The sequence below is a fragment of the Cheilinus undulatus genome, linkage group 2 (genome assembly GCF_018320785.1).
Source record: "Cheilinus undulatus linkage group 2, ASM1832078v1, whole genome shotgun sequence".
Taxonomy (NCBI): Eukaryota; Metazoa; Chordata; class Actinopteri; order Labriformes; family Labridae; genus Cheilinus; species Cheilinus undulatus.
Window position 1 is genome coordinate 52,915,725 of NC_054866.1, and position 18,334 is coordinate 52,934,058.

General features: G+C 39.5%; 1 protein-coding gene across 9 annotated transcripts in view; it reads left to right on the forward strand.

The window, feature by feature from the left end:
* The window catches only part of LOC121525321 (latent-transforming growth factor beta-binding protein 4), a 113,985-nt gene that overhangs the window by 19,161 nt on the left and 76,490 nt on the right, over positions 1–18,334 (forward strand). For all 9 annotated transcript variants that reach the window (XM_041811308.1, XM_041811273.1, XM_041811292.1 and 6 more), the window contains exons 3-4: positions 7,579–8,557; positions 13,072–13,328. In XM_041811308.1, the coding sequence (XP_041667242.1) occupies positions 7,579–8,557; positions 13,072–13,328 (1,236 nt within the window). The remainder of the gene's footprint in view (positions 1–7,578; positions 8,558–13,071; positions 13,329–18,334) is intronic.

The window sequence follows — 18,334 nt, forward strand, 5'->3', positions numbered from 1 at the left end:
TCATTTTCAAACTGAGGAAATAAATCTAATTCTGTTTTTTAAAGTCTAAATTCTGAAAAAAGGTCAGAATTTAGATTTTTTTTTCTCAGAATACTGGCTGATTTTTTTAAAGGTCAAACTATTTGTCAAATTCAACCATAAGAATAAAACACTGAGAATAAAGTCAGAATTCAAAGAAAAAAATGCTCAGGATTCTGACAGGGTTTTTTTTTTTTTGGCCTTTTTAGGCACAACCTCTCTTTTCAAAATCTGAAAAAAACATATCAGAGTTGTTATTATTAAAGTCAAAATGCTGACTTTAAATTCATAATTATGATTTTTTTTCCCATTGCTGTGATAAACAGGCTATGGCTCCATGATGACTTCTACCATGCTGAGACACGCTCTGCCGCAAATATCAAAATGAAGAATTTTTTTGGCTTTAAAATCTGTGAAATTTGATGAAATGTAAGAGCTTATCAAACAATTCTTTATGTCGAACTTAAGGTTGTCTAGCATTTTTCTGGTCCATATTACCCAGAGCTCTTTAAACCACAGGCCACTCTACCCATTAACACTGATTTACTCCAAATTCACACACTGATACTGTGTTGATGGCCATCAGTATGAACTAAACTTATCCACACATCCACACCCCATTGATGCAGCACTGAGAGGAAATCAGGGTTCTTGCCCAAGGACACATTAGCATGTGACTGTTGGAGCTGGGAGTTAAACCCAGGACTTCCTGGTTGAGCCATGACGGACCGACTCTACCTACTGATGACAGTTCAGGTTAACAATCAGGATTCGAGACGTTGCACTCTACCTGTTCTGTCTGTTCTGTGGGAAAGTGCATGCCTTCCTCATCTGTGTACAGTGTTTGATAAATGCAGCTCTGTCACTGACTCACAGCTGCAGGCAGAGCGATGCTGTTAACATCCCTCAGTTCAGGTGTGATCACACAGGATGATGAGCAGCAGGCCCATCCTCCGCTTTACAACCCGCTTCAAAGCGTGAAGTTCTGCAGGACTCCCGAGTCCGTCTGCAGAGCTGGATTTATGAGCTGAGCCGGATTATTTATGCTTCCGGGGTTTACAGTGGTTCTGGACTTTATGGTTACCACACTGGATGTGAAGTGTGAGTGGGGACCTTATTTAATCCACATGTAGAGCTGACGGACACAAGCACTCTGCTGTTTCTGTTCTCTCACTGATAAAACCCTCTGAACATACTTTTCTTTGTTTTAACCCTAATAAGAGGAAATGAAGAGCTCTGACCTCAGCTCAGACGATAGCTTGGAGGACAATCCATGTCTTCAGGGAAACTGTGATACGTCTCGCATGGGGCACCCTCATTATGTTGGCATATTTCCACATACTGGTGTTCTTTTTCAGTTTTCCACCTGGTAGGGCTGGACAATTATGGCAAAAATAATAATCATGATTATTTTGATTGATATTGAAATCACGATTAATGAACATGATTATTCATTGATTTCAAAATTTTAGTATTTATTGAACCACAATTTAAAAGAACAATCAAAAATAAATTAGTAACAAGTAAAATGATAACAATATATTAAATAATAGCAATAAAAAACAATAAATACAAATAAATATCCAATCTACATGCACTCCTGTAAAACTTGCAAAATTTGCAACATGGAAAAAACACTAATAACACAGCCAAAAACACAACCCAAAAATACTCTTTGAAGCACGCATTAATCGTTTTTCCTCGATTGTAATGTTTTTATGATCATGAGAAGCCAAAATTGAAATCATGATCAAAATTCAATTAATTGTCCAGCCCTACCACCTGGTTTGTGGCACAGTTCAGTTTCAGTTACCTGTCATGTTAGTAAAATGGCACAGCTAACAGTTGGTGCTGCTTGCTCTCAGAGGCGACTGATCTGAAATCACTAAATTCAAACAGGAGCAGTGGAATAATTACACTGAATTGTTTTGTATGGACATTTGCCCATGCCTAGTTGTTTCTCAGTTGGTGACCCGAGGGCCATATCAGGCCCCCCAAAGTTTCCTATCCGGCCCCCAGAAGATCATTCGATTCAGAAAGAAAAGAAGATGTTGTGGTTTTAATGTTATATCTTTTGGATTGTTAAAGCTGTTAAATCAACCCCCAAAATTATTACCTCCACCAAGGTGGTAATGTGATCGGGTGGGTTTGTCCGTTTGTTCGTTTGTTTGTTTGTGCATTTATTAGCAACATAACTCCAAAAGTCATGGACGGATTTTCATAAAATTTTCAGGAAATGTCAGAAATGGCATAGGGAAGAGCTGACTAGACTTTGGGACTGATCCGGATCACTGTCTGGATCCAGGATTTTTTTAAAGGATTCTTTACTATTGGGAGATAGGGCTAATGGTGGACGTCTGTGCTGTTACCACTTTTCACCAGGAGATGGCGGACATGAGTAACTTCAATCCCAGCAGCATGTTTTTGGGTGTGTTTCTATTCAAAGTTTTGGAGTTTATAGAGTTTGAAAGACACATGCCCGGTCGGGGAGACGAGTTGGAGCATAACAGAGAGAAAGGCAGCGAATTGTAGCGACAATACTCACAATGCTGGGAAGAATAGAGGAATATTCACCCTCTGCCATGACTTTCAGTCATCCGGTGAGACCATGGGTGCTTCCATAATGACAATCCACAAGTAGCGAAGCAAATGCTTTGCCTCACCATGTCTCCACCCCACCAGGGAGGAAGTAATCGGCAAATTAGATTTTGGGAGTGATCCGGATCACCGTCTGGATCCAGGAATGTTTTTAAAGGATTCTTCACTATTGGGAGATATGGCTAATGGCAGAGGTCTGCACTCTCTGAGTGATGACCCCTGATTTATGTAGAGCTGCAGCAGTGGTCCTGTTAATCTCCATCTCTTTATCTCACCTGACAACCGCAGGAAAACAGAGACTAATTTAGATGGTAAGTTTTTGTCCTGTTGGACCCTTCTGCAGAACAGGAATGCTATTTAAATCAGAGACGTTCCAGCCAGAACTTAGCTTAAGTGATGTTTATTTATGGTTTTATCTATGGTAGAGCAGAATCCTTCTCCTTACACCTTCACCATGAAAGTCCATGGACAGTTTGATGTATTAACCACGTGTTAGGGTCAATAATGCTGCAGTTTGGGAAGCAAAGGGCAAGAAATTCCCATCATTTAAACAGGTGAGTGCTAATAAGCTAACATTAGCTAGCTCATGTAGCTAGGAGTATCATGAGGATCACTGTGAGCTGTCAGTCAGTGTTGGTGCGGTGTAATTTATACTCCTAAATCATCATCATCTTGACTCTACCATTCATGTAAATGTGCTGACTGCCACACTGTGAATGGACAAGTCTTTAAGGGACGGAGTTAAGCAAACAGTTTATGACCATAAAACCGACCACTTCCATTCTTAATGCTAAGCTAGCAGGAGGTTAACTTCAGCTCTAATATCCGTCTGATCATTCAGCCTGCTGAGTGGCAGGAAACGGATAAATTACTGTTGAGTAACAGAGAAGAGAAAGGAAATCCAGTTCTCCTTCAAATCAGCTGCAAACACAGTCCAAATGGTTTCTTTCAGGTCTGGATTAACCAGGCAGACTGTGAATGTCCCATAGAGAGCAGGAACTCGTGAATGGAACCAGATTTACCCCCACCCCACACACACACACACACACACCCCACACACACACACACCCCACACACCCCACACACACACACACTTAAGTCCCAGTGGGCTCTGAGCCCACAGAGTAAAGCTGGACTGTTTTGTCACATTGTCTTGTTAGGAGAAAAGTTTTTACACACACACACACCCACCCCACACACACACACACACACACCAACACACACACAAACAAACAAACAAACAACAGCACTGCCTCGTATTGCCAAAACAAACAGACAAAGGAAATGCAGATCAGTTTGTTTTTCCTCTTAGAGCTCTGTAACTGTCACACAGCCTTTAAACTCACCCTACACTTCCTGTAAATGATGTATGAATATAGCTCTAATTTCACCTCAGAGCTGCATCCCACATACCCACACTGACACCAGCGTGCTAGAGCTGTTCATCTACACTGACCTCACAGTTAAATCCAATTACCATTATCACATTCATGATTCTGTAAGATCAGCATTTCTCAACCCTCCTCAACCAAAGAGACAAAGTGTTGAAAAATACCTTTGCAAGAGTCACAACCTAAGTGGTGAAAAATGACTAAAACAGCTTGAAGTAGCAATAAAAACAAGACAGTGGTGGCAAAAATGGTCAAAAAAGCAGCAAAAATGGGTGCTCGTCTTGAACACTGTGTTGGTTTAAAGGGTACCGTCTTAAATTAAGAAGAGGCAAAAATGGGCAAAAAATAGGAAACAGGTGGTACATAATGGTAAAAGGTAGCTTAAATGGGTGAAAAGGTGGCAAAAAAAAATGGGTGAAAAGGGGCAAAAATGGGGTCAAAGTGGCAAAAAATTGGGAAAATAAGCTAAAGGATGTAACAAAAAATGGAAAAAAGTAGGAAAAAGGTAGGTTAAATGGGTGAAAATTGGCAAAAAATTGTGAAAATAATAAAATTAAATAAGCTAAATTGATCTGTATCTGAATTAGGCGTTCAGATACCAGGTTCTTAAAGCTCTGTGTGGATTTAACTCGGTGTATACAGAAAACAGTTTGATATCCAAAGCTCAGACTGTCTACTGAGGTGGTCTGGGATGGACTGGAGTGGTTCTGTAGTCAGAACAGGTATTAGTACTCATTAAAGACCATCCTGTTAACTGACAGGATCTGCTGTATTCTGATGGTTTAACCATAAACTGTCAAACTCAATCACAGCAGGGTCCGAATTCTGAATTTGGGTCCAACCTGAGGGCCGAGCAGGGTCCACATCTAACCATAAACTGTCAACTCATTTTCACCAGCAATGAATTATGGGGGGAAAAACTTTAGCCCTGATGATAAATGATTTTAAGATTGATAAAAGGGGAGCAGGTGGCCAAGTGGTTGGAGGTGCTCCCCATGTACGCGGGTGGCCCAGGTTCAAATCCGGCCTGAGGCCCTTTACTGCATGTCTCTCCCCCACTCTTGAACCTGTTTCCGACTCTATCCACTGTCCTTCTCTATCTAATAAAGGCACAAAAATGCCCAAAAATAAATCTAAAAAAAAAAAAGATTGAAAAAGGCCAAAACGTTAAGTTTAAAGGCTCAAAATCTGAGATAAAATTCAAACTTATTAGCTCAAAAAGTTCAAAACATGGTGTTTAAAGTCAAACTAATGTTTTTACAAGGAAAATATATGAGATAGAAAGTTAAAAATCATGATTCCTAACAGTCAAAATATGAGATAAACTCAAAATCATCGGTTTAAAATGTCAAAGTGTGAGAAAAACATTTAAATTTTTTGTTTTAACCCTTTACCTACTGAGCCAGCGCCGGCGCTGTGTTTTATATGTCCAGAGTATTATTACAGTAACTCTGTCAAAGTTTGACCGATCAGAAAATTTCCAGCGGTTATGGAAAACTGAGAATTGTGGGCATGCATACATGTATGTTTCATTACAGTACTCACAACCATGTGACGTTGGCATTCATAGCAAAACACCAGAAGTATCGCGAGACTACTACATGGATTCTCAACACTGTAACTCCTGGAAAGTTTGCTCAATCTAAAAAGTTCCAACACTGTGCTTTCTGGCAATATATGATGTGTGGTATATATATATTACAGTAGTGTCAAACAGCACTGCAAAAATGGCAGCTTTGGCAGTAGATGAGTTAGTAAGGAGAGTGAAGGAAGAAAGTAAAAGGAAAGCAAGTGAGAGTGGTGTTTTGTTTTCAAAAAATAGCGTTAGATAGTGGCATTTGTGCCTGTCTGTCATGTACAATAACAATATGTTACTTGAGAATGTTGAGAATGCATTTTTCCACTTTTATTTGCACTAATTGTTGCCTATGTATATAGTTATCTTTTGCACTGTGTTTTGCACACCCAGAGTTCTAGACTCAAAAAATGACTGGTGGTTGTTCTAAACATATATAAGTTCACATTTCAAATGTCAAAGCAAAACTTCATGAGGAATAATAAAACAAAAACTCAAAATCAGGAGTCATCAGGTACATTTGCACAAGGGCTAGATTTATTCTTGACAGAGACTCTGGGGGACGAACTCTCAAATAAACCTATATTATTGTATTAGCATTTGTATTTTCTTTCAGAACACAGCACATTTTCAGACATTAACAGTGAATAATAATAATAATAATAGCTTGGACTTATATAACGCCTTTCATGAGACCCAAGGTAGCTTTACAGAAGCGTGGAAAACAAGACAACACAAAAGACAAATACTAGGTTGAGTGTATGGGGGCAGCTTTAGGAGAGACTGTAAGCTGTGGTGAACAGGTGGTGCTTGAGTTTTTTTAAACATGTCCAAGGATGGAGCATTGCGGATGTTTTCAGGAGGGGAGTTCGAAAAACAAATCCGTTTTTGTGTTTTTCTTCTTTTAAACTGCTGACAATTCCATATAATGTGCAATAATCATTAACCAAATGTAGAAAAGTCAAGTTCAGGTACTCCTGGGAAAAGGGACCAAAGCTCTCAGACTTAGAGCATTTCCTGGTTATTTTACAACCATAATAACAAAATATGTCAAAATCACCATTTTTAGACTCAGTAGGTAAAGGGTTAAAAGTCAAAATATTACTCAAATTTCAAAATCAAGGGTCTAAAAGTCAAATTATGAGATAAAAGTCAAAGTAAAGAGCTAAAAAGGTCAAAATGTGAGAAAAAAATTCATAATCATGAATATAAAGGGTCAAAATATTACTCAAAATTTTGAAATTGAGCATCTTAAAGGTCAAAAAATGAGATAAAAAGTCAAAATTGTGAATTGAAAAGGTCAACATATGAATAAAAGTCAAAACCATGACTTTGCATAATAACTGTGAAATGCAAAATTAAGAATATTACAGAATTGTTTTAATTTTTTTACTGTATTGCTGTCTTCTTATGTAATTATTTTAACTTTTTACTTTTTCTCATTTTCATGACTTAACAAGGATATTTTAGATCACCATGGTTAAATTTACATCTTTAACTGAAGGAAATATGCAGACCTCAGACCAGTGGGCCAGTTATAGTAAAAATATGGTAGGATCTGGTCAGTGGGGTGTAACTGTACCACGGGCCAGATTTGGCCCCTGGACCTTGAGTTTGACACCCCTGGGTTAAAGGCATGGTGTTTATATGATCAAATGTAAACACATGTCTGGGTTTTAGGACTCAATACTTCACGTCTGTTAAGAAAAATTAACTGGCAATATCCAGTTTCAACCTGTAGAGGGCAGCCATGACACATATTTTTAACAATATGTAGGATTTAAATACTTAGTACTAAAATGTGGAGATATCGAGCCGAGGTGAACAACAACATTACTAAATGTACATATAAAGATTAACATCCGGAATAACTGTTCTATGGTGGTTTAATTACTGTTAAATATTTTGACCTACTGGCCTTACTTGTCTTTACCTCTCCTTGGCTCCTTTGTCTAAACATCTTCTTTCCTTGTTTTGTCTCATCTCCTCTTCTAGCCAGGTGTCATCCTCGTTGCCATGGTGATGCCTTGTGTCGTCCGTCTAACCGCTGCGTGTGTCGTCGAGGTTTCAGCGGTTACAGATGCGAGGTTTCCACGGTGACGGTTTCTGTCCCAGAACCAGTTCTGACCCCCATCCATCCCAGTGGGACACCGCGACTGAACACCAAAGAACCCAAACCAGGAAGTAAAGCGTCCCACCGCGGCGGTGCCAGGAGGATGAGAGTCCTACAGATCACGTCTGGAGCGGTTGTCATGTCTCCAACACCTGAAACCACCAGAGGAGCTACGCTAACAAATCCTCCTAAATCTACAAAACCTGACGACAGAGGAGTTTTTAAAGAAATTGTAAAGGAGGAGGAAAACAGCTCCTCGAAAGGTCCACAGACAGAACAGGGAGCAGAAAATAAGGCGAGGCCTGCACCTGTTAGAGACAATGAGGAGGGAGCTGGGTTAACAGCTCAGCTAGGAGGGTTTAAAAGAGAACCACAGGACAGCGAGGAGGCTAGGACAGAGGAAAGACTGGGAGAAAACATACATGTCGAGTCTGTTTTGTGGCCAGAGACAACATTAGATCTAAACCAGCGCTCTAAAACAGACGATAAAATACTGAAAACCTCGACCTCCTGGCCTGAAGTAGAGCAGGGGATACATGTGACGTCTGATCCAAGGCCTAAAACCGAAGAGAGATTAAATCTAGAGTTTTATTTAGGGCCAAAAAAAGACGACGGACTTAATCAAGACTCCAATCCAGGGCCAAGGGGAGAGAAGAACCTTGATGTAGGTGTAAAAGAAGAGAAAAACCTGGATGTAGGTGTAAAAGAAGAGAAAAACCTGGATGTAGGTTTTAAAGGAGAGAAAAACGTGACCATTGGTGTTAAAGGAGAGAAAAAAAAGCTGGAAAAGAACAGAACAAAGTCAGAGGAGAAGAAGAAAGAGGAATTGAAGACCAGAGGAAGGAAGAAGCTTTCACTGAGGTAAGAAAAAATAAGTCTTATCCAATTTAAAAAATTTCTCACTGTTCATGTTATATTATGTTTTTTATGGCTAAATCACAACCACGATTTTATCATGATTTTTCATTTTATTCTGAAGACAATTTGTAAGTTAATAATTATAAAAAGAAAACTATTAACAAATGAAAGGATGTAAGTCCCTTCATACAGTCATGTTACAAGTTTAGGCCTGTAGGGTCCTTCGGATTCACCATGGCCCAAGCTGGGGCAGAGGCAAGCATTCAGCACACATCTGTGTCACTCAGCAGCCAAGGTCAAGCCCAGCAGCATTTCTTCTGTCCGGGCCTTTTCACCTGTGGTAATACACCTGGAGACAGCTGGCAGTTTTCAGGCCTTTGGGACGTACTACCTACTACCTCCCAGGCCGTGCTTACTCCCCACACCCATCCCTTACTCCGTCCTAAAGGTCTAGACTTTGTTATTTTTTCCATGCCCCTGGTAATTTATATAAATGCAAAGACATCCAGAGCACAGCTGGGGTTGTGTCGGTCCTCCTTCCTGCTTGATGGTACTTTCAGGCAGCTTACTCACCATATCTATGCCTAACTTCTACCTCAGTATTTATCCCTGATGTGCCTGAAAGTTCTGCACAATTCCTTGGATGAGTGAAAAAATATTCCCTTTTGAAATAATGACATATAAAAACTATTAAAAACCAAAAAAATACCTTAAAGGCCAAAATATCACAACAAACAGCTCAAACTGTGTATTTCTTTTGACTTTCACTGATATCTAACCAACTTTTCAGAGTATTATCCTACATGAAACCCTTGATTAAACTATAGTTAGAGACAAAAGAGATATTTTTGTCCTTTTACTTTGTAAAAATCATAAAAAAGTAAAGTAAAATATACTGGAAAATGTCAGTAAAAGTGTTATGCATTGAAAATGTCTCTCAAGTGCGTCTTCAATGTTGATGATCAGACAAGGCCAACAAAAACTGAAGTTCCCCGTTTGATCAGCAGGTGGAGCTCCTGCTCTGATAATTCACACTGTAGGTACAGTACAGCACTGATGGTGAGAGACAAGTTTTTTATGTGATTAATAACTCACATTTCAACTTAAAAACAATAAAATTAAAAAACAAACTGGCATTTTTTTTTTCTAACCATATTAAGAAAATACAAGTAGTATGAAAGCATATTTACAGTTTCTAATTTTGTCTTTAAAGGAATCCTCTTCCATCATGTCATCATCTATCTTAATGGTTCCCTACTTGGGATCTGGGACCCCACAGGATGGTACCATGGATCTTGGGGCTTTGTCTGCTAAATTTGGGGGTTATCTTTTCAGAACAGCAGCTGTTGGTGGTTAGCAGCAGGGTGGAACGTATGTTCTACTTCTGTCATATCATCAGAAGTTCCACCCAAGACTGAGGACTTTACAACAAAGGCAGAATGTCCAGCTGCAACTTTCAAATCACAGACAAGTCATGTGACTAATTTCTGCCAGTGTGAGGATAGTACAGGATACTAAGATTGTATATTTTTTCTGAAGTTGACATGCAGAATATGAATGAATGAATGAATATTTTATTAATGTGTCTGTTGATTTACATGACCAATCCCACATAGAATTATTCAGACACATTAACTATCCTTCCAGCCAACATTTCGGTGATATGAGTTCTTTTTTTTTTTTTGCATGGATGTTTTGTGAAGTCTAATCTTCTAAGATAGTGGATTTTTGTAAGCTGTAATCATCAGGATAAAAAAAGAACTGAAATATTTCACTTTGTATGAGATAAATCTAGAATATATGGAAGTTTCACTTCTTGAATTAAACCACAGGAAGAAATTAACTTTTTAATGTTTCACCTATATAATCTGACACCTCTTCACAAAAGCATTAATCAACGAATGGTAATCACTACAAAAAAGAACTGAAAACAAAATAAATAAGAAATTTGTAGAATCCTGCAGTTGACTTATTCCTGCAATTTCAAAAGTCTTTTCCCTCTATTTCTCAAAACCATAATGTCAAGAGTAATTGATCAGTTAATGATATCCAACCATTTTTTATTTATTTTATCTTAGCCCTGAGGTACACCACAGTTTATTCTGTATGCTCCTAATTTATTTTTTTCATTTATTTGAACAGACTGTTTTTTTTTTTGTTCTCTAAGTAACTTGCAGTCTGCTGGTGTGTCACCCCTCTGATACGCAGGCTATGTTTTTTTCAAGTTTTTATCACTGTCTTGTTACATAATTTGTTAAGTAATATCCCGTCATTCTCTTTTCTCTTCTTAATGAAAACTTCTAGCTTGTTTCTTAAGTTTCGCTTTCCCATCGGCCTCCATCTTCACTGTTTTGACCGTCACTCCTGAGGCGGCCCTCCCTGTGGTCCGTTTTCCCATAGTCCACACTGACCCTGGCTCTGAACTTCTGACCTCCATGACCTTTGACCTCTGACTCTGATGGTGTTGAATGCTAACACTAAGGCGACTTTGAGGAGTATCTGTTGTCAAACTTCTGAACGTCTTCTCTGACACATTTTAGAAGCTTGGGTTCTTGGTGATACCACATGCTTCAGATGATACAGTATGTTATTTTTTAATGCTTAAAAGTCCCTAAAATACTGAAGTTCTGAAAGAGTAAACACAAATCTTTGTTTTTTTTTAGTCATGAAAAGGGTGAAGAAGTAGCAGCCTGGTTTGATGAGTCTAAATTTGAATGGTAGAGTCAGAATAATCAACATGAAAGTTTCCAGAACGCAGACAACCATGCCACTCTCAATAGATCAGCCGTCGTCCACATGATGTTCGCCTCTTGACCAGATCTGCATACCTAATTGTGTTGGCTGCTACCATGTAATTCACTGATCAACCGATGAACTGGTACTCCTGATAAATTGGTTGTTGAGTTTGTTGTATATTAGAGCGTCCTGTGCTCTTAAAGTCATCTTTCGCTCCTGTCATTCTACTAGAACAATTAAAGCTTGTTTCTCTGTTGTGAGTTAAATCTGTGATATCCACCTTCACATTGTGTAACTCACAAACAGGACTTTCTCTTACCAAAACAACATCTGCACCATGTGAGCTCAGAAACACAACAGGACAGAAAAATAAATGCTCCTCAGACTGCAGGGCGTCTCTCATTGCGTGTTCGATATCAGCCCAGGCCTCCTGAACAGATTAAATGTGCTGTTTGTTCACTGAGCTGCAGCAACAGCTCTGGGCTGAGTTTCATTAGAGGATTTACAAACCACACTAAACAAAAAAGCAGGGACAGGAGCCTGTTTACCACTGTTACATCACTTTTTCTTCTAACAACACTTTAATTGTCCAGGGACTGAAGAAACTAACTGTTGAAATGTTAACCATGGCATTTTGTGCTTTATAATTCTCCATACATTTTCAGTGGGAGACTGAATGCCATGCCATGATGCCATGATGTTGTATTGTCTCACTGAAACAAATAGGGATGTCCCTGGAAAAGATGTCCTGATGGCTCAAAAACCTGAATATACCTCTCAGTATTAAAGGTGCCTTACAGATGTGTAAGTGACCCATGCCATAGACACTAATACACCCCCACACCGCCCCAGATACTGGCTTTTGAACCTTGATAACAATCTGGATGGTCCTTTTCCTCTTTAGCCTGGAGGACTCATCTCGTCCTGGGAAATCAGTTGAGGTTCAGTTTATTTTTTTACATATACATTTTGGGCTATGTATGCCTAGAGATGAGGGCAATGGATAGAGTCAGAATTTGGGATCAGAGTGAGTGGGAGTGAACAGCAGGTCGGACTTGAACCCAGGCCGCCTGCTGTAATGGTTTGCCTGAGAACTCTTTTTTGTTTTTAGGTTTTATAAGTTATTTTTAGGGGAGTCAGTCAGGCCACACTTCTGAGGAGCAGATAGAGGATGAATCTTTACACAGGTTGTTGTAGAGTTTGGAGTGATTGAACAGTTGTCGATAGCGGATGAAAACAACAGGAGAGACATTTTACCTCACTTGTCTTTGTTAACCCCTCAACGAGTCACGAATGATGTACTGGAAAAAAAGGAGCCTGCAAAAAGAGACCGCCTTTGATACGCTGCTGTGATGTAGCGGTCTTGAAACGCACCACCTGAAATGGGACACAGCTACAGCTTCAGTTAAACCATTACACAGTATCCATGGCTCCCATATCAAGCATGGTTACTGATGGAAAGCTTGACTGATACGGCTTATTTTCTTTTATTTGTAAGGCTCAAATTAGGCCTCTTTTTCCCACTTTATCAGTGGTTTATAATTAACCTTTTTTAGTCATTAAAACATCAAATAAGCAATTGTTGTTGCTCAGTAGTTTCCAAAACTGGTTAGAACTTAGAAAAAAGAAATGGAAAGAAGCCCAGTGACAGTGGAAACAAATTCTGTCTGCTCTGAGTTTTAGCAGCTTCACTTTTTGCATTTATATGCCTGACTTCTTTAAGGTTCTTTCCTTCATATGAAGTATAAATGTGTGTATTTACTGTGCATTTCATGTTACAGTCTAAGAGAAGCCCAGGCGTTGCTGCTGAGGAAGAGTTTGTCCCGGGGAGGAAGAGGAGACAAGATGGCTGCCGTGCTGATGAAGCACATCGAGAAAGAGAGGAAGAAACTGCCTGCTGTGACCTCCTCTCCTGCTTCTTCTAACTCATCATCATCATCATCGTCATCATCTTCATTGTCATCCTTGGAGAAAACCAGCATGAAGACGTTCCACACTCAGAGGGGACAGTACACTGTCTACTTCACAGCACCAGCAGGTCAGTGAACACATCACGGCTCATCTCTCATCTTCTCCGTACGTATAGGTTAATAAGGGTCTTTAGATTAGTGATAAACATTAATGCTCCATGAGACAGCAGCCAAAGATTTAAGACACTGAGAAGATGCTTTTTGAACATCCCTGTAGTTAATCAAAGGCACAAATGTGACAGCAACAGAGTCTTTTTATTTATGAAATTAAAACCCAGCCGCAACTTTGATTTCTCTACTATTTTCCCAGTATGACACGTAATAGGTCTGTGTTTTTACAACCAAACGATTTTTTATTTTAAATTAGAAACCAAAAAGCAAAACAAAAACAGTTTTCAGAAAGAATAAATAGAATAAAAATGGTTTGTATTTCATCAGTAGATTTTCTGCAGACGTCACACAGCAGCTTTGAACTCTGATGGGGAGCAAGTGGTGTTTTCTTCTAGGGATAGAAGATCATGTAGCTCAGCTCAGTAGAGCTGGTTGCTCTTCCTTTGGTCCCAGTTTGACTCTGTAATTGTGGATTAAATAAGGACAAAGGATGGAGGAAACATTGTTTTGAAAGTGGCAAAAATGATCAAAGATGGATTAAGAGTGGGAAAAAATGTTGTAGAAATGCTAGCTTGTGAGAAGGGGTTAAAAAGTGTCAAAAATTAGTTAATATTGTTGCTAAATCACAATTGTGGAGCACCCCTTCTCTGGGATTTTCAGGGGCCCAGCCAGTCCTGTGGGCAGGTGTGTCTCCTTGTGGCCTGCTGCATTATAGATAATAGGAATAGATCTCACTGGTAATGCCTGAAAATTTCCTGCGTTTTGAATAAAAATACTAATACAAAAATATTTGTTTAATTTTTGTTTATTCAAAGTCCGCCCCCCACAGTCTCTGTCGAGACTAAGGCCTTGTCCACACAGAGACTAAATCAGGAGTATACACAAATGTTTTATTGTCATATTGGCGTTTCATTCACACGATAACATCATTTTGGGGGGCTGTAAATGCTACCTTTTGAAACCGGGTCCTAGAGTGAACAAATCTGTAAACGCTTACCGTTTTGTCTCCATGTGGACGGCCAACTGCATCGTTCTTGAAACGATTACATCACACATAGCGTAGTTCACTCACTCCGCATGCGCATATCGAACCAAAACAACAATGGCGGATTACAGGGTTGTGTTCATGCTTAAGAAGCTACTGAGCTTGTTATGGCTTTTACAGCAAAATCTGACACTCCTTTACCACCATGGCGAACAATAAATGGTCATGGAGAAAAGCAAACACCAGATGTTCTTAAATCCAACGCGGAGAATGACCAGAAGGGCATCCAAGAGAAAGTTTGTGGCAGTTTTCTGTAATCTGTAATCTGTAATCATCTTCTCTTATTTGGTGCATTTCCGTGGCGGCAATACAGTGCCACGTACAAGCCTGGTATATATACTACAGCGTTTTCAGTCGTTTTCAGTAATTCAGTGCTTACACGAATGTTTCCTTGATCGATCCTGTGTTTACGGAAAACCTTTTCAAAACGAAATGGAATTATAACGTTTTTGTCTCCGTGTGGACAGCCTAAATCTGGCCCTTGTGCAAACGTATCTGATGACCCCTGTTCTAGGCGCTTAGCATGACGGAGTAATGTTAATTGCCTCCATGCCTGGTAAATCAGTTAAACTGTGGTGAAAATCACTTTTTGTTAAGTGTTGAGAATGTATGTAAAATTTTCTGATGATAAATGCAGCGTAGAGGTCCATTTAGAGCTTTACAGTACTAACTTTACTCATTCACATTCATTCCTTTTGGCTGCCCCCCCCACTTCCTGACTGCTGATAGACATTCAGGATCACATGATTGCAAACAACCTATCATATTTATGTTCAGATAACAAAAGGAAGATCAGGAATTCCATGACTTCCATTTGAAGGCAGCTTACAGATCTTACGTTATTCAGTATAGAATGGCTCCATGTCAACGCTACATCACACCGGTGACGGTTTTCACTGATCTGATTGAGAAATCTTTAAACAAAGCAACCCTGTGATTGGTTGGTGATCAGTCCAAGGGTGGCTGGGATCATCTTCAACCACAGTGACCAGGTATGGGACAGACAGGACAGATGATGGTTGAAGAAATCAACCTAGAGCTAATGAGTAGGGTTGGGTATCGTTTGGGGTTTTTCTGATGCTGGTGCGTGAATGCTGATGCTGAATTGAAACTTTTGAGAAAAAAACGTGTTGTAATTTGGGTATGTATCGGACCCCTACTAATCCCTACTAATGAAATGCTGCCTAAGTAATGTAGAAGCCCATCACTGCCAAAAATGTAAAAATGAAGTCTAAAAATGCCATAGAAGTTGTTTTCTAATGTTGGAGAAATGTGATCGGATAGGTATGAATATATCAAACAAACCTGGCTGTGTTGAAAATTTAGTTTTATTGTGTTGCTGAGGTTAAGGATGTGAGAGCAGCCGTTATCATCAGCCATGTTTGGACATGTTAACACAGCCTCAGTGTGGATTTAACACACATACCACGACACCCGGCTCATTATTGGGGTGATAAGTGGTGTGACGCCGGGAGATAACCCACACACACAGGTTACATCTGTCAGCCCTGCATTGTTGTGAAAAAACAAGCTGGAGGTGATTTAATGGAGCTGGAATGTGTGTTTCTCACTGTGTGAGAATTTCTGATAAGGTCGGTGTTAATACAGCCTCTGAGTTTAGCCCTGATCACTGTGATTAGACCCTCAAACACTTCCTGTCTTTGTCCAGCTGTGGGCGGAGAGAACGTACCGAAAAACAAACTACATTCAAAATGGAGTTTTAGAAAGAACAACACAGACATCTTCATGATAAAATTTATAATATGAAGAGTTAAACTGAGTTAAAGACATTTTATAGACATGACAACAGAGTTTACTGTCAGCTATGGCTGGTACCAGTATGTTGGCACTACCAACATGTCTGATACCTGCTGGATCTCATCACAACACAAATGTCAGAACTCAAAGATGCTCTCTGCTCAGTGAGCTCCCCCACATCGCCCTGCAGTGTTCAGAAATACGTTACAGGTAACGGAAGCATTATCACACAATGTAGCAAAAGAACACAAAAGATATATTTGACGCTACACATTTCATGTTAATCCTGCTAACAGGACTGCAAGCAGAGTAAAATCCATGGACTGTAACTCTGACAAAAAATGTTCATCGACCCCCCTTTTCTAGGAGGAAGACTAGACTATCATGTTGTATAGTGTAGAGTCGTATCGTTAACCTGGCATGCAAGATGGATTTGTTTCACACATTCATCTGGTAAACCGCTCATAGACAGCGTTTGGAAAAGGGCAGAGCTTTTTAAAAAAACTCACTCAAAACTTGGATGAACGTTCTATCTGTCACATGTTTACGGACCAATCAGAGTCAAAATAAGTGATGTAGCCGCTCCCGAGCTGTGCCCCTATGGAAGGAGTAAACTCCATAGAGAACAGCATAACGCAGCGGACCATGGTGACTGTAGACATGTCAGTACATAACTTTTGTTGTTTTTGAAAAGAAAACAACTCACTGCTGCTCTTTGTTCTTCTTTTAACGAAGAAATTTCGTCAAGTTCTGATAAAACAGGCCCTTTAGCAGCATCCACGCTAATCTCTTCCGCCATAGTTGCTACTATTTATGCCAATTTTTGCCACTTTAACCCATTTTAGCCTTTTTTGCCATTTTTTTATCCAATTTTTGCCACTTCTAACTAGGCCTGGGCGATGTGGCCAAAAAAATCATATCACGGTATTTTTCTTGCCTTTGACGATAACGGTATTATATCACGGTATTACAAAATTAAAAAGAGATAATGCTTTTTAATCCAAATTCAAGTGTTATTAACCCCCTTCTCCCCTTAAAACATGCCTTTGATGGCCTACTTAATTTATCTCCAAGTATAAGAACACAGAAAACATGTTTTATTTTTTTTTAAGTCTTTCTAGCTTTACTTCTCTCTAACCACACTCCAAGTTTCGCATTTCATCTCTAACCTGATGAGGTGTGTTAAGTTGCTAATGACTTGAACACGTTTCCTTGTGAAAGCATTCACAATAAAAGCATTTCAGAAAAATAACAGCCGCAGACTTTTATTTTGAAGAGCTTGGAGGAAGTATTGTGTTTAGCATTGAGTTAGCTTAGCTTTGGCTGCCGTTCGGAGAATACAGCTAGTTTACAGCAGCTTTTCTGACCTCATTTAACATCGCAGCCTGGATCTTTGACTCACTGTGGACTTAGAAAAGAGAGTCATAAGTTAAAATAGACTTTTAAATGGCTGTTTATGCCGTTGTAAGAGGAAAAGCTGCAGCACTAGGCTCTGGAACCAGCCAAAGCAGCTCTTAGCTTGTGTTACAGCTCCAGGCAGGCTGACAGAGACAGCACACTGACTTAGTTGCAGTACAGCTGTCAGACTTTGAGAGGAAAAAACACGTGTTTTTGCCTGCTAACTCACACTGAGACAGATGCGATGATGTCATTAACAAGCGTTATCACGACTGGTCGGTGGAGTCCAAATCACTACCGTAGGCCAAATTTATATAATTTATACCATCTACCACATATACCGCGCACCCCTACTTCTAACCCATTTCTGCTACTTTTGAAAAAAATCCAACTTCACTACCTTTTCCGTCATTTTTTTTTTGCCAATATTAACCCATTTAAGCCATTTTTAAAGCATTTTAGTTTTTTTTTCTTAACAAAAAGGATTTACATTTTGAAAAAGGCTTTTTAGTAGAAAATGATTTTAAAAGTTATTTGTTTCTTTGATAAGAGTGGTTATTTTTCAGGTTAAATGTGAAATATTTTTATTACAGCTTAGATTTACAATTGACCATGATTTTGCTGAACTCCATGGGCCCCAGAAGGCTCTCCTCTTTAACCCCCCTATGGACAGTCTTGTCTGCACATGACTATTTTTAATTGTGCATGGCTGTGTTCAACCACCTTCAGGTACAGCAGCGGTCCCCGGTCTCTGGCACCTTT